This window comes from Myiozetetes cayanensis, unplaced genomic scaffold, assembly GCF_022539395.1.
Source record: "Myiozetetes cayanensis isolate MyiCay16 unplaced genomic scaffold, myiCay2020 scf3, whole genome shotgun sequence".
In the NCBI taxonomy this organism is placed as follows: Eukaryota; Metazoa; Chordata; class Aves; order Passeriformes; family Tyrannidae; genus Myiozetetes; species Myiozetetes cayanensis.
In genome coordinates this window covers 3,368,595-3,389,501 of record NW_026087521.1, presented here as the reverse complement: position 1 = coordinate 3,389,501, position 20,907 = coordinate 3,368,595, and the positions used below count along the sequence as shown (strand labels likewise).

The window sequence follows — 20,907 nt, the reverse complement described above, 5'->3', positions numbered from 1 at the left end:
TGAAGGACTGTACACGTGTTGAGAGCTGAATTTACTCAGGTTTTCCCCTCCCACCCTTACAGTAACACTTGCTATTTATGTTTAGATTTGTAACATTGGTGAAATAGTAAAGAATGTGCATCCTCCAGCTTCCGTTTTTATCTCCCCTGTCCCTCCTCCCCCTCATACAAGGGGAGGATGTCAGGACAACTACAGATACTGTTGTTAAAATGTCTGAGCAAATAAAATAGAGGAGGACTCCTCAAAACAGCTCTCTTTCTCCCTGTTCCTCCCATCAAAGTAAGGTGATTCTCTGCAATGTATTTTCCATACATTTCCATGACATTGGAAAGGATGTTGCTTTTACCAAATCTCATCATTAGAAAATTCAATTATGTCAGTTTTTCCAGCTCCTAGCCGTTACCATTGTCCTTCTGCCTTATTTATAGACCAGTTTCAATCCCCATAAAAAGTAAATAAAGGTTTCAGTGCATTTTGATTCAGAGTCTGCTGTCCTTTGCCAAACCTGCAGGCAAGAGTCCTCAGCTTATGCATCTCTATCTGCAATGCACGTGTTAGTTCCTGGGGGTCTCAATGTAGAAAAAAGACTCATAAATAGATCTCAATTGGTCCAACTTCTGGCAGGTGAGACACTCCATCTGGGAGCCATGCCCTCTTGTCTCAGAAGCTGAAATACCAGACTAACATCTCCACCTGAACCAGCAGTGGGGAGAAAGAGGCATTTGAGGTCACCAGGCATTTGACCCATTTTAGTCAGCTCCACGGGGACAATGGAAATTGAAAACCCAGCAGGTCTCTTTCTTTCTGCTGTTTATGAAGGGGGCCCGGGGTGAATAGTCCATATGCAAATGTAAATGGGGTAGGTAGGAGAGTGAATTTAGAAAGTTAAATGTCAGGAATTGGTTTGTTTGGGTAAAGAGGGGAGGGAAGGGGCCTCTAGTGTGTCAGGATCAGTAGATGGGTCTGTCTCTGTGGGAAAAGTTGCCATAGGGTGGTTCCTAGGGAATGTGGTCTTTTTTAGGCAGAGGACCCCATTAATAGAAGCATCACCAGCAACAGCCCCATATGAGCATGGACCTCTCTTTACAATCACTCAGAGGGAAGATGTGGAAGTGGATGAGACCGAGGGGCACTGGAATGTTGGATGAGGATGTGGTGTTAACTTTGTACAGGAGTGATGTGAGCCCCTGAATTCAATCCTTCAGGGAATGCCATCTCTGCTTCCTGAAGTCCTGGTAGCCACCATTACTCCTTTTCATGGTACAGCTCCCACTTGCACCTCTAGTTCTGCAGTTCTAGGTTAGACACCAGCTATGCTGTCACATTAGAGGAAGGGTGTTTCTTCCTCATGTGTGTGGTGAGGAAAGGGTGGTAACTGATTATAACCTTTGTCATCTCTAGAGCCGAGCACTGCCTTTATTATGATCAGAAAAGGAAGGATTGACTAAAGAAATAAAGAGACTTCATTTGTCTAAAATAGAAACATAGAATGTTTTGGGCTGGGATGGACCTTAAAGACCATCCAGTTGCAGCCCCCTTGCCATGGGCAGGGACACCTTCCACTAGACCAGGTTGCTCAGAGCCCCATCCAACCTGGCCTTGAACACTTCCAGGGATGGGGCAGCCACAGTTTCCCTGGGTAACCTGTGCCAGGGCCTCACCACCCTCACTGTAAAGATTTTCTTCCTAATATCCAAGTTAAACCTACTCTCTTTCAGTTTAAAGTCGTTCCTCCTTGTCCTATCACTACATAAAGTCATCTGTTTACAAAATAAACAGTCATCTGTTGTATCTTTGCAAATGTTGCTATGGCTGTAACTCAAACCATCATCCAGAGGTGACACAGCTTTTGAGCTGGTACCTGTTTGGGATTTTGTGAGCGTACCTGGACATCTGAGTGTGTAACTGAGCCAGTGGTGTGTGCAGAGGGACAGCACATCTTAATTGTGCTCCGCATTGCTCAGCTGAGCTGCAAGAGTGATGCTGTAGTGGTTCCTGGGGACTGTGGGCTACACTAATACTGAGATGGCCAGTGTAGGATGGACTGAACATTTGTTTGCTTCATGCAATGTTCTGTGCTACCTCCTGACCTCAGGGAACAGCGTGAGCCAGGGCTAATTAGTAGGGAAACATTGTGAATTTTGGGGAGAAGAGCGGCAGATATTGTCTGCATTCTCGTGACATGACATTTCACACAGTGTGAAGATAAACTCATGAAGGTTCGCTTAAGCAGCCAGATGGTGATATGAAAAAAAAGAGAAACTAAATTTAAAATAAAACAAAGAAACATTCCAAAACCCTGATTCTCAGCACTTTGAGCTAAAATGAATTTTCTCTGTGTTTTGTATTTCGTTCTTCCGCCCACTGTGTGTCCTCTATCCCTCCCAGGCAGGGAGATAACTAAGGGCAGAAGCACAGAAAGAAACTGTTGGATAAATGATAAAGTGGATGAGAGATAAAGGGTGAGTGGAGTGGAAAGTTTTATGAAGAGATGGAGACTGAAAGGCTCTCAGGAACTGATCTGAAGCTCCAACATTGAGAATAGGACAAAAATGTGAGGAGGGCTTTCAGCCTAACTGGAGCCAGAGCTTCTTTGTTTAAATAAAAGTGCAGTTTTAAATTGAGCATGACTGAAGAAGAGGAAATTTATGTATGAGAGTTTATTTAAATAGGTGGCACTGGGGGTGGGAAAGACATAGAAGCTGGAGTACTGATGGTGTTGACAAGAGAGGGCACCTGGAGCAGGGAGCCCTGAGATTGATGGAAACAAAAAAATACAATAACTAGGGGGGGATTTTGGTGAAGCCATGGCAGTAAAGACTGATGGAGCAGAGAATGAAGGCAGAAGCTGTAGGTCTGCCAGCTGCTGCTGTGCAAAACAAATATTTCTGCTTTTAAGGTATTTAGCAGAACCAGCATGAAGCTGCAAGGGTGTGGAGAAGGCTGAATTATCTGAGATATCCATGGTGCTGTTCACTGTAAAATGTGAGCTGGGCCAGGTGCTCACAAGGATAGAGATTCCTGCAGACTTCCTGTGAGGATTTCAGGGCAAGGAGGAGGCAGCTGAGGGTTGTGGATGGGAGGAAATGTCCAGTGCTGCAGAGGAGTGAGGAGAAAACACTAATTCTCCTTACATGATAGTGCAAGCTCTGGAAAAAAAACCACAGGGCAATCCTATATCAAAATTAGTTTGCTAAAATCCAGAGAATCACAGAATGGATTGAGTTGTGAGGGAACTGAGAGATCATGTTGTGAGGGAACTCAGAGATCCCCGCCATGGGCAGGGACACCTTCCACCCATCCAGGGCCTACATCTCCCAAGCTTTTTGTGTCACACAGAATTAAGGTCTGGATGTCCAGTGTGGACTCCAGTCACAATCTGAGGCTTCTCTGTGACAAATCTGCCCACTTTTAAAGGGAGTGTGTGGTACCACCAGGCTCACGAGAGGATTCACTCCCAACAGATGGCCAGACAGATACATCAAGGATGATGCAGGCAGTCTGCTGGGTGGCAGAGGGGTGAGTGAAATGCTTTTTTTCCAGCCCAACATTTCAGTAATTAAGGGTCCAAATACCTTTAGCAGATTTCTGGATTAAGCAAAGACATTAAATACCTCTACTGCTGAATGAGGTTAATCATGGCATAAAACTGTGCCTTAAGAAGGAAGGATGTTTGTATGCCCCATTCTAGTCCTGTCCCCATCCTTGGGATTTCTTTTAATTTTCTTTTTTAATTTTCTTTTTAAAGGAAAGAAAATAAAAAATGGGTGCAGGTGCTGGCACTGGCAGGAAATTCAGTGTATTAACAATTATCTTGATAAAACATGTTGAAGTATTTGAGGAACACGCCACCTGTGTCACTAAAAAAAAAGCACCAAGAACCCCAAAAGACAAGAAATCTGTGAACAATTGCCAAAATGTTACAGAAATACAAAAATTGCTGTGCTAATGAACAAGAAGCCAAAGGAAAGGACATACTGTAGCTGCATCTTAGTTCAAGATATTTTTATTTCCCTCATTACCTTGAAAAGCTCTGGAAAGATTTTGTTCAGTGTTTGATAAAAAAGGCTCAGTCACTTCTAGTTTGGCCTGTGTTTGTTAGAAAACAACTAAAACCTGAAAAGATAAGGTAGTTTTTAAAATTATACAAACTACAATGGGGATAATTACTTTGAAAACATTTCTTCTGAGCTTGTGGGCCCAAGTGTTGCAGAAATGAAGTGATACAGCAAAATAAATTCACCAGAAGCTTTCCAGGAACATAAGGAAGTAAAACTGACAAGTAATAATCTGGACCCCCAAAAAATTAACAACAACAACAACAACAAAAGAAAAAGTTTTACAAATAAGAGTAACTGAATAATTGGGCACTTTTCCAATGGGACCAGTGAGCAAGTTTGCTTTGTTTCAGGACCACACATGACAAAAATTCATTAAATATGAAGAAAAAAAGGTAGGTTGACCTAGATTCAGAGACAGAACCTGGAGGGTTTTATTCCAAATAGAGATTTGGTGAATCTGCTCTGCTTCTCTTTCTGATTTACACAAATAACAAGGATTTCAGATTTAAAAGCCTTGCCTCTCTGAAGGGAGATAAATTCACATTGTCTCCTGGAAAACAAAAGGCATATCTGAAAGAGACTGTACGTTTGGTATAAGAATTTGTCTTCTTCTCTGTGAGCTAATTAAGAAGTGCTGAGGGGTGTTCCTGGGCATCTGACTGTCTTTCCATTTCTAGAGCAAATTTCACAGTGAATTTTTTCGGTGGGGGGTCCTCTCACAGCTCTATTTCACTATCTTTCCAAGCTGTCATAACTGTTGGACACGAATGTATCTGCTTCTGGCTCAAACCCTAAAATCTGGGTCCTTTTCAGTGGATATCAGAACATCAGTGGTCGGACTGGTCTTGGCCATCTTTGTGGCAGATGTAATCATGGGTTTGGCTTTAACTATTTAAAATACCTTCTTTGGGACGGGGTGATGCACCCATACAAGAGCTTATATCTCTTTGCTGGATATTCTGGGAGCCAGGGTGGTGACCCATATGTGCACTGCAGTTGTCTGTGTATATTCACGTGAATCCACCCTTAATCTCTCCACCAGCAGCGAGGCTACAATTTCCCAGTCTCTTTATCCCAACCCCAGTGCAGTTCCTGCATACCATCCCCCACATCATTCCTGCTTAGGACAGGCCCCTGCATCCATTGGGGTGAGTTGGATCAGGGAATGGACACAGCTGCAAACTCACTTGAAGGAAGCGTTGCTTTTAGAGAAATCTGTGCCCTGATCCCAAATCCTACACAAACACTTGGCTGTGCTGGAAGAGAGTGGGAACCTGTGGTGTGACGTGGGGTGGAAAGCTGAGCCATACAGCCTGCATTTAGGTTTAAGGATTAAAGCAGTTGTTATGAGGAGTCCTAAGGATAGCAAAACACAAATTCCTTGTCTTTAAGACCCAGCTCTACATGTATCTGCTGGAATGGTTGCAGATTCCATGACCACTCACACTCCCAGCAGCTGTTTTCTGCAATTCCCCAAGTGGGATGAACACTAACCCTTTCACAGCTTTAAATCTGTTTAAGACCTGAAAATAGGCTTGAGGCTCCACTCTTGCCTTGTGCTCTATAAATGCATAAGAAACCCGTGAGCTCAGCAGAGTCCAGCCGTGTTTGTAGGCCGTATGTTGGAGACCAGGTCCTGTTATTAACACACACAACTTGCTCTAAACAAGTATCACAAGATTCAGAGACTTTTAAAGAGAAATCCCCATTTCCCATGCCTGCCATTGGCCCCAGAAAAGTCTGCAAGCCTCATTTCCATGTGGAGAAGAAATGCTTTGCCCTCTGTGTCTGCAAGAGATGAGGAAGGGTTTGCGTGGAGAGCATCACCTCTGTTTTGAAATCGAGTTGTTCCAGGAGGTTTTGGGAGGCTCTTGGTTGCACTGAGTCTGGTATTGTACCAATCCTATCAAAGACTGTTGATTCTGCCCTTCCTCACCCTCTCTCTCCACTTTGTGGAGATGTTGCAAATGGAGTGGCTGACTATGGAGAAAAGGAAAATTAAATGGCTGTGCAAATTCCCCTGCTTTTCCTCTTACTCCTCTGATCCAAATCCTCATAAAAGGAGAGTGTGAGAAATGTTGGGTGGCACCTGGAGAGGTCCTGAACTTCCTTTTTCCTGGACAGGCTGGTTTGATCTTCTTGGAAATAACAGCTTAATATGGGCAGCCAAAATAAGTCACTCAGGAGAGTTCCCTACTGCATGGTCTGTGGGATATGAGGAGTCAGGGGACAGAGAGAGAGGGACTCCAGCCATCACTGCTGATGTTCAGGGTTGCTCTTGAAATCTGCAGGAAGGCCTTGAGGTGTGTTATGCTCATGTGCAGGTCTCCACCAGCTATACAAACAGATCTGTGCAGGGTCAAGACCTGCCTTTTTGGCTGGGAGATGCCTTGCAGGGGGTGAAGAAAAGTTCATACCCTTCAGCTATAACTCCTCGTTCCTTTCCCTCCTGGTGATGCTGATCCTGAGATTATTAACTCATTTTGCAAGCACAGTTTTATCTCAGAAAGGAGAGAGAGCTGGAAATATTCCCTCTGACCTCGAGAAAATGAGAGTTTGATGAAATTTTGAAAGCAGCATCTCAAATCCTGAAATCCTTCCCCTCTCACTTGGCCCTCATTCAGTCAGTTGCCATCTTTACTGTGTCATGCAAGCATCCATTTTCATTCAATTAAAGGCAAAAGCATAAATCCCACCAAAGGCAGCTGTTCTCCACTTGGATCTTCTGCTGACTGGGAGCAGGAGCTTGTTTCTTTCTTTCTTTCTTTCTCCTTAACCAGAATTGATTAAGGATATTAAGGAGCTTAATACTTCCTAATATAGTTTGGGAATTATTTGCATATGTTGCATTATTCTCCAGAGTGGGCAAAGCTCCCCTGTGCCAGCAAAGTTGGGTGCAGTATTGCTGAACCCCAATTGCACTGTGTTTAATGTTTTATTGGAGGAGAGGTTGCAGGTGGCCTCTTACAGATAGCTGCATTTCATCTCAGTTTTCAGATACCTTATACTATCCTTTCCATTGGGAAATTAGGCAGAACTCTCCATATCCACTGCAGCTGTTTCCAGTGTTAAATTAAACTGCTGCTATTACAATGAGCCGTGCTGGAGCTGAGCTGTGCTGTTCCTTAATTGTTTATGGCTGTGGATACCAGCCAAGCAGCAGTCCTGTAGTGGCAAACACTGGAGACAGGACCTGGAAAACAGATGTTTGGGCCAAAGCCAAGGTGGTTTCAGGAAAGACAGTGAGAGAGAAGCAGGAAACCAGTTATCTGTCTGATTTATCGGACAGGGGGAAGAAATTCACCCCAGGGCAGAGAGCTCACTAGAGGCTGGTACAGCAGTAAACTCTGATTTTAGCAAGCTTTAGCCTGCCTTTTAAGGCTTATATGGCCAGCTGTTGGTTTGCCAGTGCTAACACTGGCTGTGCCAAACCTACATGCTTTGCATCTGGGTGGAAAATTCTCACCTATTTGCTGTGGGTTGCAAAGCATCTCGTGCAATAAACTGGTTTATGTGAAGTTCAGCATAAATCTTTTAGATCTGATACAATGAAGGGATTTTTTGAAATTTAATTGAGGCTTGAGGAATCTGATCAAAACCAGATCTTACAGTGGAGGAGCTCTATGTGAACAAATCATTCCCAGGCATTCCCCTTTACTCTCAAAGGAGGGAAATCACACATTAATGGATCTCAGGGTGCCAATTACTCTTTTTTCCCATCTCAGGAGCCCAGGTAACTAACTGTCTGACATGGAGATAGAGAGGCTGTGGACATCTAGGTCCTGGTGAGATCTGTCCCACCCGTGTTTTCACAGAATCTCAGCCTGGTTGAGAATGGAAGTGACCTGTGGAGGTCACCTCGTCCAGCTCTCCTGTTCAAACAGGCACACCTGATGCCAGTTGCCTAGGACCATGTCCAGATGGCTTTTGAGTATCTTCAAGGATTAAAACATCTCTGGGAGAGCTATTTGTGAAGTGCTTGATTGCACAGAGCCAGAATGAAGTATTGTGCTGGAGGGGAGGGAGGGGTAGTCCAGCATTTAAGATTAAGGAAAGTTTTAAATGTCACTGCTTAGGGAGCTGATCCACAGATCTGAACAAGTGTCTTGAAGCACATCCAACCTTGATTTTCAGAGCAGTGTTGTGAATATTTAGCAGGACAAGATGCTTTCACCGTTTTAACTACGCTGTAACTACGCTGATTTCATTGAAACATGATTAATGTCAGCTCAAACTTTCAGCCCTAATTTTATTTCTTCAGTAATTTAGCCAATAGTTTGACCACATTTTAGTGCTGAGGAGTCATCAGAAAACCTTTGGATTCCTTTAGCAACACTCATGTTCTTAGATGCAAAAGATGTGGATCAGTAATTCTGAGTAGCATTTCGAGTTTTGAAAGGTGGGTTTTGAAAGTCCTGGTAAGAGAATGCTTACAACTCCCCCTGCACTTCCTCCTGCTCCTGCCTGGGGAACAACAGGTTCCTGAAGCCAAAGGTGTAGAAATTAGGGATTTGGAAGAGGATTATAATCTTCTCTTGCCCAGCACTGACTAGAGTCATGATGCAGATGTTTTGAGTGTTGGCCTTACTCTTTGGCCGTCTTTAGCTTTCCACACTGATCCCATGGAACATGCAACTCCTTGGATTTCTCTTCTGCTGCCAGAGATCCTTTGATTTGTTTGTCCTTTTGTCTTTAGACTAAAGTAGGCTTCTTATTTTTTGAAACAAAGGAAATGTCTAAACAACTGCATCGTACAGAGAAGAGAAATATATATGCATATATTTCTTTCTGTTGAAGAGATTTTCCCCTGCTTAAATTGATCAGATTTCTCTGTTTCTGACAGTTGAGGTAGAAAATTTAGCCTTTTTGTGCCATGGACCACTCACAAAACACTCAGTGCCACAGATACCCCTCCTTATAAGCCTGGCTGTGCTTGAAAATCTAAATGCAAGTGACTCTCCAAAGCAACTTCTTCAGGCACTTGGCTAATATGTTTCTGAGACACCCTTCAGAGAGATGCTGCCCTCATCCAGAGGAGAACAGGATCATCCTAATCTCCTGTATCCAGCCCCAGCTGGTGCTTTGCCTTCCCCTGAGCTTCTGGGAAACTGCAGAAGTGCTGATGTTTTCCTGGTTGAGGGCAATGCCACATGCAGAGGTCAGGCCTTGGGATACACAGTAGACATAAATCACAGGATTATTTTCTCTTCTTCTGTCCCATCCTGTCTCCCCCAGAAACCTGATGGTTTTCCTCCCTTCTAAGTTCAGAATCCAAGAGGGTTTATGACCTTTTTACTGTTTTCCTGAAAACTCAGCCTGGTTGGTAGCTGACATACCCAGGAGGTCAAATGGGAAGGAGAGTCTTCCTCTGTGGTTTACTGTATAGGTTGCCTTTATGTAGGGTAGAAAATTTAGGGAAACCTCCTGGGAAGCCAGAATCTCTATCAGAGAACACTTGCAATTGGCTGCATGGGCCATCTGTGTCAGAAAATGTTGGAGAGTGAGTGCTCAGTGCTTGTGAATATTTGGGCCAGAAGAGTTGGTGTTTCAGACCCAACACTGACTGGAGCTGTTTGTCTTCATTTTACAAAACAGGAAGAAGATCTCACCATATCCAGGACACAAGTGAAACAACAACCTGCTGCTGCCTGACCATGCACTGACATGAAGTTGTTCTGAGTTTTACAGTCTCCCCATACTTTTGTATAAGGGGCTGATGGAAACTCTTTGCTCCACACTGCTGGGTAAGAGAGAAGACACTCAAGCAAAGGGCTGCATCTTGGACTCTCCAGTTTTCCTCTCTCCTGGATGGTCTTGCCTTCTATCTCCTTGAACAGAGAGGCAAGTTTTAGTCAGCCCAGGCAGAGGAGCAGCTTTCCTCATTCCTTCAGCTGAGAAAATCCTTTCCATGTTGTCCACAACACTGATAAAAAGAGAAGCCTCTCTCAGACACTGAATTTGTGTGTCAGGAAAATATCATTTACAGGTAAGAAACTGCTGTTCCCGGCAAAAAATGTGGAATTTCTTCCATGTGAGACTAGAGAATGTGCCTGAGGGATAGAGCATTTTTCATGTGTAAAAAGGAGTAGAGACTTGGGCTGCAACCCACACCACAAGTTATTTAACTTTTTTCTGTTGAACAGTATGTCATTGCAATATATTTGACAGATAACAGCTGGTGATAGGACTGATGTCTTTTAACTCTGGTGGTCCAAGACTCAGACATCTGCAGCTGAGTTCCAAGTGCCTCTTGCTCCCCACTGAGTAGAGGAAAAGCCAGGAATAACAAGCTCAGAAGCTGAGACAAAAGTTGGGTAAATCGTTTCTGGTGTCACTAAACCTACTCTCTGAAAGCTTTGAAAGAGCCTGAAAAGAATACCAATCCAAAGGATCTGTAGTGTTTCCTGGCATCTTGATTTGATATATGTCTATTCTCAGCTGCTTAAAATTAAAATGCTGGTTTATTGGTGGGGTTTTTTGTTCCACTGTCTATGGAGTGTGGTTCATATGAGCTGAATTCTCTCTTTACAGCTTCACTTATGAATAGGGGTCAGCACCCAGGCAGTTGAATGCCCGAGATCCTTTCCATGCTGTATATAAATAGCACCCAGCTATTTCACAGTCTCATATTCATCTTGCAGGCTTCCAGCACCCTCGTATTCCCAAAACCCTTCCTATTCCCACAGCATTCGGGTTCTTGAACGTGTGACTCAACCTGAATTACAGCAGGGGGTTATCCCAGCCAGGAAAGCTCTGATTTGGCTCCTGAGCATCCTTGTTCTCATTCCTGACGGTTGGTGTCGAGTCATGAGCGCTCAGAGCTGCTCCTGTGGCTTTTCCAGCCCTGGGATGAGCTCAGCTCCATGGTTAAGCCGGCGGCTGAGTTACGTTACCTTGCGCACGTTAAGCCAGTCCCTCGCCTCGCTGGGCCGTGCAGGAAGCCAGAGAGTCTCCAGCTCATGGATAACTAACAGCCAACATCCCCCTGCCCGGCGGAGATAAGAGGCTGGTTAAAAACCAAGGGAATTTTTAGACTGTCTCCCACGTGTCGCCTGTCTTCTGTTCGACACAGGGCTTGCCATGTCTCCCTTCCTGCGCATTGGCTTGTCCAACTATGACAGTGGCCCTTACCTGCCATCCCAGGGGGAGGTGATCAACCCTTACTGTGCTGTGATGGTGAAAGAAGCCGTGGAGTCGGGTAAGTGGGGAAGTGTTGAATATGCATGTGAGCTTCTGTAAGTCATGTGGGTGCCTTTCTGTGTCGTTTCTGGTGTGAAGGAAGCACGTTGGCAAAACACGGAGTGAACCATAAAATAGTTTGGCTTGGAAGAGACTTAAAAGATCCTCTAGTTCCAACCCTCTGCCAACCCCCCTTTATATGGGTTTGTGAAGCCCACCCCCCTTTGGAAGGGTTTGTGAAGTCCTTTTTGTGTCTCAGCACAGTACAGGTTTGGTTTTGGCGTGGTCTGCAAGACAATCCGATTTTAAGCTGACGCCCGACAAATCTATGTCTACAGTTTGGGGTTGTTATCAACTACATTGCAAGTCCCAGCATGTGACAGAGCAGATGAGCTAAGCTGTATTTGGTTTCACTTTTCTGTGATCAGTTGTTGGTTTGTCAGAGGGGCTCCAGAGAGATGAAATCTGAGTGTCCTAAAATATCCTGGCAGGGCCGTCCATGCTTATCATATTTTTCTGGAAAACTCACAGGTCTAGACACTTCCATAATTAAAAAAAAAAAAAAAAGGGCATTTGAACTGTCTGGTCTTTGCAGAGGGTTAATTTCTCTGTGTAATTGCTGTGCTGTGTAAAAGGTTTGAAAGTGAAACCTCATGCAAAGCAGTTTTTCTCTGTCTGGATGTAGGGATTGTTTCACACTTTTCCTGATGGGCCAACACTGATGAGTCCTAATAAGGAAAATATTTCTCATATTCTTATGAATGAAAATAGTCCCAGTGACAGGATGAAAAGTTCTTCAGTTGTGCTTTTGAAGAATCATGAGCAGCAAGACCTTCAGTGTTGGGGAATTCCCTAACACTGGTTGTTATCTTAAATCTTTGATAAATTCATAATTTGACTACTGTGATTCTTTAAAAAAATTAAATCCACTCAGAAATCCCTTTTTATTGAGAATGTCCATGACTCTAATCCGCAGAGGACCTTAAAGTAGTTTAAAAAAAAAAAAATTTAGAATTTCAAAATAATTCAGTATCTCACTGGGATTGTTTGTTTGTTTTTTTAAGAGTGAGCATTTATCACATTGTTTGTTTTTTTAAGAGTGAGCATTTATCACATTGAACTTTTTCGTGGCTAAAATATTATTTTAAATTATTATGTGAGATGTGATGACTGGTAAATTCTAAAAGAAAGAAAATACTACATGACAAGATATCCTTAGCATCTCAGTTTTAACTAAAAATATGTCCTACTTCAGCTCTATGCAGGAATTGGCTGTTTGCTTTAATGAGGCCTTTGAAATCCATAACTCAAACTGAAATCTGTGTCAGTTCAAAAGTGAATAAAATCAATTTGGTCAGAACAGACCTATATTTATTTGTCTCACACAGAGCTGAAAGTGTTTTCTGTTGCGTGAAAAACACAAAAATACTTACTAAGGGATATCATTTTTGTTCTCCTAAGAGTCAGTAATCATAATTATTATAATAATTATAGATATTATGATTATTATAACAATTCCTCTACCAGCAAGTAATAAAAAAGTATGTTTGGGGGAGCTTCCCTCCGTTAGTGAGGGCTGAATAGAGGAAAAATGACATTCTGCTATTAGAAGATTTCTGTTTGCCGGGGTGTAATTTCATCTAGTGATTGCTCAGAACATGGTGGGGCAGCCAGAGGGACTCCTCATCACATCAGTGTCAGCAGGAACCTCCTGGGACTGACTGACCTCAGACTCCCCTCTGAGGGTGGGCTGAGCCCCCCGTGGGAGGTCTTAATCTGCTGCTGAGGGAGGGTGTTTAAATGTGTAGATGGTGAACTTTACCTTCAGATGACTAAGAAAAGACGAGGCCACCCTGGGATTCATCTTGCCCTATAATTCCAGCCTTCTGCAAGGATATTGATGCCTGAGCAATTCAACCATCAGCAAATTACAGCTCAGGGGAATAAGCAGGGATTTCTGTGGAGGGATTCATCTCAGCTTGAGGAACACATCCATAGTGAGTGTGATGAATCACACCCTGGAAAAGCCCAGTGCTCTGTGCTGACTGGACAGTCCACACAGGGTACACGTCTGACATTCAGAGAGCTAAGCCTGACTCTAAATCCCAGAAATGCTCTCAGCATGAGCATCCCGAGGAGCTGTCATGCTCAAACAGGCTTAGAGAAGGCAAAAGGTCTCCAGACAGACACAGGCTGAATATATTTGTAGTAGAATCACAGGGGTCTTTCCCAACCTTAATAATTCTAAGATCATCAAGTGCAACCGTTAAGCCAACACTGCCAGTTCCACCACTAAACCATGGCTTATCCCTGCTTTCACAAAGCACTTGCTACTCAATAATAATGGGATTAAAAACAAATTGGTTCCCTGATATGCAAATTTTGGCTAAAATTTTGGCATGACCAAGGAGTAGGAGCGGATCAGCTGCACAGCTGGTAAGAGATGCAGACCATCCTGACCACCAGCCTTGTGCTCTGACACTTGGACTTTAGATATCTTCAGGGCAAATGATTGCTGAGCAGGGCAGGGTGTGCCTAAACCCAGAGCTGAACCCAGGATTGATCCAAGCCTCAAATCTTTCAAGCTCTGTGCTGGAACCAGTTTGGAAGGTGGATCTGCCCTGACTTTTCCAATGCCCTGTTATGGATCAGATATGTACATATATGCATATACATGTTATATATACCATGTTTGATGTTAGGAGGAAAGTCTTTACTGTAAGGGGGCCCTGCACAGGATGCCCAGAGAAGCTGTGGCTGCCCCATCCCTGGAAGTGTTCAAGGCCAGGTTGGATGGGACCCTGAATAACCTGGGATAGTGGAAGTTGTCCCTGCCCATGACAGGGAAGTGGAACAAGATGATCTTTAAGGTCCCTTCCAACCCAAACAACTGTGTGACTGGGGTTTTTTTGTTTGCTTGTTTGTTTGCAAACAGAACTGTGGTAGATGATAAATGTGTTTGGTTTCCAAAAACAGGGAGTTTGACTTTGGGTTCACGCCAGAGGCTGTGCCTTGTCGACCAGCCATGATGAAAAAGTCACTGGGACAGAGGTCTCCAGGGTTTTGTGAGGAATGCACATTATCTGTGGACTCAAGAGTGTCACAGCAAGGCCACCCTAAAGAGTTTCAGAAGCTCAGGAAAGATCTTGGACATCCTTTTTGTTTTTTTTTTCTTTTGTTTTTCCACTCGCTTATTTTATAAAAGGGACCGTGGTATTTTATGATATAATCTTTAAAAAAAAATCCCAAACTGTTACAGCAATTTATTACTAATGACAAAACTTTTCAGAGATCATATGCGCCTCTGAGGTATAAAAAAAAATCTGCCCTTTAAAAGTGGCTTCTGCCTTCACGAGCCACCTGGCCTGGTGCCATTTCACCACCTGCCTTGGTGACATTTGCTTCATGAGGGATCCTGCTCCGTGTTTGAACTCAGCAAGCCTCCAGGAAAAGCGCTCCCAGCTACAGTGGGAGCTGCTCCCCAGGAAAGAACAGTTGCTATTTTATTTTTCAGGAACCCAGGGTTAGATTAATCCCTGGCAGAATTCCACAGCCGTCAGCGGGGATGCACCAGGGGTGACTGTCTGATCCCACATATCGGGCAGTTCATCCACATTCCAGGGTTTGTTTATTTAAGCCTGGTGTTCTGGAGTGCAGAGCAAACGAAAGCGCTTGTTTTGCAAGTGCTGTGTTTCACATCTGTGGTTTTTCACTGATGTAGCAAAGAAATAATGGTCCTTACTAAGACTTCTGTTCTCCGGGGTGCTGGGAAGTTTATGTCTCATTTTTATCTCTGATTTTTTTGTGTGTGCTTTTGTTGAAAGAGTGTGTTGAAGATGTATTTGCAAGCTTGATGTGAATGAATTAAGCCTGCAGACAACGAGCTCAGTATGATTGCCTCAATCTGCTTATGTGAAAGGTCAACCCCACTAAACTGACAGAGGTTGATTCACCTTAGATTGAGGTGCTCTAAGCTTTGGGGAAATTGAATTTCTGCCTAAAATTTAGGCTGCACAGCTGCTCATCACACCAGGCAGGACAAGGCTGAGAAGTGGTTTTATGCTGCAGGAATGATCTGGGGATCAGATCAGTTCTCCCCAGGGAAGCAGTGGAGTCACCATCCTTGAAAGTGTTCAAAAACTGAATAGACATGGCAATTGGTGATATGGTTTAGTGGGCAGGTTGGTATTTGGTTGAAGGTTGGACTTGGTGATCTTGGAAGTCTTTTCCAACCTCGGTGATTCTGTGATCTCAGCTCAGTTTGCGATGCAGTGCTGATGGTCAGAGCCTAACACAGCCTAAATCAAGTTTATGTGATGGAAGTGACTGTAAAACTACAGGTGTTGGGTCGTGGGGTGAAATTTCAGCAAGTCAGTGCTGATTGCAGGATCCTGCAGGCCTTTCCTCAGGAAGCTACATCTCAACCTAAATCTATCTAGTGAGTGTAGTTTGTGCAGAAGCTCTGGCAGCCATTTCCCCAGAATACAGGGTGCCCAAAGGAGATTTTTGTTATAATCTCACAGCCCTGATATTTGCTCTTTCCCCAGTAAACAGTCTCTCATTTCCTGCAGTGAATATTACACAATCATGAATTTATTCTCCTTCTCTCCTGCTTTCAGTAACCTTGGAGCTTGTTTACCAGTTTTAATCTCTCCTAAAGATGTGGTAAAAGCCTCAGAAATCCTGGAGTTCCTGCCTGGGTAAATCGAAGCTGAGCAGAGGGAAGAAAACTGAATTAGTCCTCTCATCTAGGGGAAAATTTTCTCTAACACATGTTACCTTCCAGGCTATCAGCTGCATGTTCTTTTCCAGCTGGTGGGATGAGGGAAAGCCTGGGATTATTGGAAATAGGAGCAGGGTCTTTGGCAGACAGGAGTCGCAGGCCTGCTGCTCACACAACTGCTTTTTATTCTCTTGTTTCTCCAGCTTCAGCATTTGATTGGTTGACAATTTTCAGAGGGTAACTGTGATAGAGAATTTACCTTGAGTAAGTTTCCAAGACTTTTACAGGGCTGTAGGAAACAAAACTGGCTCTATAAGACAAATAAATCCGGCTGAGATTTTTCAGAGAGAAATAGCTAGAGGGAACTCTCTGCAAGCCTCAGAGACAACATTTTTACATGTCACTACTTTAAGATGCTGTGAAAGACAAGGAATTAAAGCATGGGGGAAAGTTTGCTTGGTTGAAAAACTCTGCATCCCTTTGGAAGGGTTGCAGGTCAGCAAGACAGTTCATGTAGTTACTAAGTTCCCTTAGTTAGCTACTCACTGGACATGTGCTCCAGCTGAACCTTAATCCTGAAGTGCACCCAGCTTTTGGGGATTGAAGCAAACCTGTCTCATTTTACATTGGGACAGATGATCCACATAGCTGGTTATCCATGATGAGATTCACATGATTAGAAGTGGGTATTTATGGTGTTAGAGCCTACATAACTGGTCTACTCAATAGATGGAGTCAAGGGTAGGAATTACCTCTTCTAAGGTTTGTATTTGGTCAAATGAACCGCCCTCAGTGCATTGATTTTTACTGATTATATTCACTGGCTCTGAATAAAGTCAGTGTTCAGACAGCCCAGATGTGGGCATACACGTGATAGACATCTAAATTTAAGTGAGATTAGTCCCATCCTAAGATTCACTTCACACAGAAACCTACTAGCAGAGTCTAATGTGGTCCATCACGCACCCTGCCGGGAGAGAGACTTCAAAGTGGGTAAATAACACAGACCTGTTTCACGGGCTGCAGAGTGGTGGCCTTATAGCAGATGAGAAGCAGGTCCAGTCAGCCCAAACCACTTCTTCTTGACAGAGAATGGCCAGGTGTACGTGCAGAAGAAGCCCACCATGTACCCACCCTGGAACAGCACCTTTGATGCCCACATCAACAACGGCAGGGTCATGCACATCGTCGTCAAGGACAAAAGCGCCGAAATGGTTTCGGAGACCACGGTGGAGCTCAAGGTGCTGGCAGAGAGGTGCAAGAAGAGCAATGGGAAGACAGAGATATGGGTGAGCATCATTATCTTCCCTTGCAGGATGCAATGGGGAGCTGCTGCAGGGTAGGGGAATGCCTTGTGTCCGTGCCAGGCTGTGACTGTCACCAGCACGGGCAGCAGGAACTGGCTGCCGTCCAAGGAATGATGTTTTGAGTCTGCTTGGGTGTGACTTGAGGGAAAGACCTGTCAGAAAAGGAGAGCGTGGCACATTTATATCACCTGCTGCTGCTGTGTTGAAACATGCCCTGTGCCAGTGAGGATTCTGGTTCAGGTGAGCCATGGCGACGTATTAATCTCTGCTGAAGAAACCCACTGGGAACAAATGGTGATATGAGTGGCTAAACATGAGTTATTTTATGTTCTCTGGGGAAGCAGCTTCAAAAATTTAATCTGATGTCAGGAGACTGATTCACAGCTGCCTGACTTCAGAGTTATGTCTGAAGAACTCCTTTAAAATCACTGGAGCCTGAGTGGAGTAAACTTGAAGTAACAAATTTCTTAAAGGTCCTAAATGAAAGGGTGTGTTCCTCTCTAGTCCAGGCAACAAAGTTCTTGATAATAGTATTTAAAGTGTAATATCCAGTTTTTATGAGTAACAATGAACTGGAAAGACATTTTGAGAGGAACTGATACGGTGGAATTTTTTTGTTTGCTTTATTTCTCATGCCGTTTCTCAGGCTAAGATGCTTGGGTTAAGCAGATAGCAGCAAAGTCAAAAAGGCCTTGGTTTTACAAGACCTCAAAAACAAGATTTGGTAGAGATTTTTGCATTTGGATTTGGTTTGATGCCCCAGCCCTGGCAGTGTTCAAGGTCAGGTTGGATAAGGCCTTGAGGAACCTGGTCTAGTGGGAGGTGTCCCTGCCCATGGCAGGGGAGATGGGACTAGATGATCTTATGGTCCACTCCAACCCCTTAACATTCTCTGTTTTAATACATAACTTTGAAGGAATTTTGATACTTAGGGATGGAATTGAAAACTAAAAGGGCTCTGCTCAGCATGACTCCAACCCCAGTAGCCTGGTGAGGGAGAGAAGGAGCACATAGGCTGGGGTGCTGAGCTGAAGTGGATTTGGGAGACACTGGTTCTGTTGTGTCCCAGCCTGGTGGCATCTCCTCAGATCTCTCCACTTACTCCCTGATACTCTGGGGAAGGTGGTCCCAGGTGTCTCATCCTCCAAGGATCATGAGGAGAGACAATATAATTCTTCTCACTTTTCTGTGCAAGGGCACTGTTTGATCTGGAGGTTAGAGAGGTGACCCTGCTCGGGCTGTGTTGGAGGTTGGGTGGGAAAGGCACTGCTGTGGCTCTCAGGCTGAAGAAATCCGTGAATTTAGGTTCTTTTATAACATAGGCAAGTGGATTCAGATTTCCAAAGGCACCTATAGATGAAGAGTCAGGTAGGTGGGAATTTCCAGGTCTAGTGGAAAGGTCAAAAAATGTGTCTGAGTAAGCTTGTAGCATCCTTCACATTGACTGCAGTGAAGTTAGACCTGGAGAACTAAGTGTCTAAAAGCTTTCAACATCACCCTTCTGAAGTTGGCTGGGTTTTGTGAACTTTCTCCCACTTTCCCCTTGCAGGATCCATAGGGAACATAGATATCTATCTATAGATAGAGCTGGTCCTGATCTGGTGTCTAAAAATCTGCCTTCGCCTTCTGTGGTTTAGTCACATTTAATTCTTCTATCATGATGCTCTTAATGTTTGATTAGAGGTGATCTACCCTACTCTTTCCTACCCTGGGTAGGAGCAACCCTAGAATTAGCATTCATTGGTATTCATCAATTCCCACTGGGAAAAGGAGATAGCTTGAAGTCATCTGAAAGGATGAAGTCATCTTGAAATTATTGCTGTCTTGAAGTCGTCTGAAACAATTTTTCCTTCTTTGAATGACTGTTTAATGGTCTTTTTTTCTTGTTTTTCACTTATCTCAACCAGCTAGAACTGAAACCTCAAGGGCGAATGCTGATGAATGCAAGATACTTCCTGGAAATAAGTGGCAAGTGATTTTGTTTATTAATTGATAGCTCTGTTTCCTGGTCTGTGGGTCAAACATGGTGTCTTCACTAAAAGCAGTGCCTATGTTATTAGTGATTGATTCATAAGAACTAACATAACTATTTGAAATAAAAACTCCAGAAAAGCAATTTTTACTGTGTGATGGGGATGAACACTGACTGTTCTGTGTTTTTGCAAGGCAGATTTTTGGCTGTTTTACCACTAAATTGGTAGATTTTCCCATTATGCTAAGCAAGACAGAATAGGAACATAATGAACCAGTTCCCTCTCAAATAATTCTGCTGCATGTACTACAAGAAAGACACTGAGGGGCTGGAGCGTGTCCAAAGAAGAGAACAGAGTTGAGGAAGGGACTGGAGCACAAATCTGGTGAGAAATGGCTGAAGAAGCTGGTGGTGGGGTTGTCTGGAGAAGAGGAAGCTCAGGGGAGACCTCCTTGCTCTCTACAACTCCCTGACAGGAGGCTGTAGCCAGGTGGGGATCAATCTCTTCTCCCAGGTAACAAGCAATAGGACAAGAGGAGATGGACTCAAGCTGGCCCAGGTGAGGTTTAGATTGGGTATTAGGGAAAATCTCTTCACTGAAAGGGTTATCAAGCCCTGCACAGGCTGCCCAGGGAAGTGGCAGAATCACCATCCCTGGAGGCATTTAAAAGACGTGTAGCTGTGGCCTTTGGGGACAAGGTTTAGTTGTGGCCTTGGCAGTGCTGGGTTAATGGTATAACTTGATGATCTTAGAGGTCTTTTCCAACCTGAACAATCCTATGATTCCATACATGTGAGATGTGCCACTGTGCCATGACATGCATTATAGTGTGATGAGAAGGCTGAGATGGAATTTACAGCTAACAGCACCTGAATGTACTTGTTAGCAGAGCTTTTAAGTCCAAGAGCAATCCAGGCAAAGAGGAAAAGAACCTAGAGAGTGATTCATCTGATCAAATGCAGGTTTCTGCTGCAAGATGAGCCGAGCATTTCGCCGGGCTCCATTGCCTGCTCCAACTAGACCTCCAGGGATGTGTCAGCAGCTTAGTCACCCTGGATAGGGGACACACAGTCATGTACAGGTCTTCACTGGGAACCAAATCCCACCTGCAGAGTTTGATGTCCAAGTGAAATGCATTTTGCTTCCTTGAAGAAAATGGGTTGAATCTAAATGCTTTTTCTTCTGTCTTTGTTGCCAAAATTCTCATACCCTCAGGGTGAAGCTGTAAGGTGTAGATATCTGGAAGGATAAAAAAATATATATAAAAACATAGAAACAGTGAAATCAGACAACAGAATGTCCATGCTGATGTTTTCTTAACCATTCCTAACTTTGATGTAGACTAGACTGTTGTTGCCTCCTTGTTTGTTATAAGATGTCAGAGAGGCCAAAGCATAGGAAATCTAAGTTGTGTTTGTGTTACAGATAGCAAGATCAGCATCAGATCACAGAGGGGACCAGTTCCCCCATATTACCAGTGTAACTTTCTGTGTAATGTGTGAGTGAAACAAAACAGAGATTGAGAATGACATGCCTTTGTAGACACAAGCACACATATAGGCACATATGTGCACGTGAAGTCAGAACTGGTTTGTTTGCTGTTCTGAGAAGCTTTAAGGTGAACTGTGAATAATGGCATGGGCACAGCAAACAGCAAAGAAAAT

The 20,907-nt window shown here is 43.8% G+C and overlaps 1 protein-coding gene across 1 annotated transcript in view; it reads left to right on the top strand.

The window, feature by feature from the left end:
• PRKCQ (protein kinase C theta) overlaps positions 1–20,907 on the top strand; it is a 58,497-nt gene that overhangs the window by 7,125 nt on the left and 30,465 nt on the right. Inside the window, exons 2-5 of the mRNA XM_050324084.1 lie at positions 9,657–10,047; positions 11,134–11,259; positions 17,053–17,252; positions 19,178–19,238. Coding sequence (XP_050180041.1) covers positions 11,142–11,259; positions 17,053–17,252; positions 19,178–19,238 — 379 coding nt within the window. The 5' untranslated portion in view covers positions 9,657–10,047; positions 11,134–11,141. The remainder of the gene's footprint in view (positions 1–9,656; positions 10,048–11,133; positions 11,260–17,052; positions 17,253–19,177; positions 19,239–20,907) is intronic.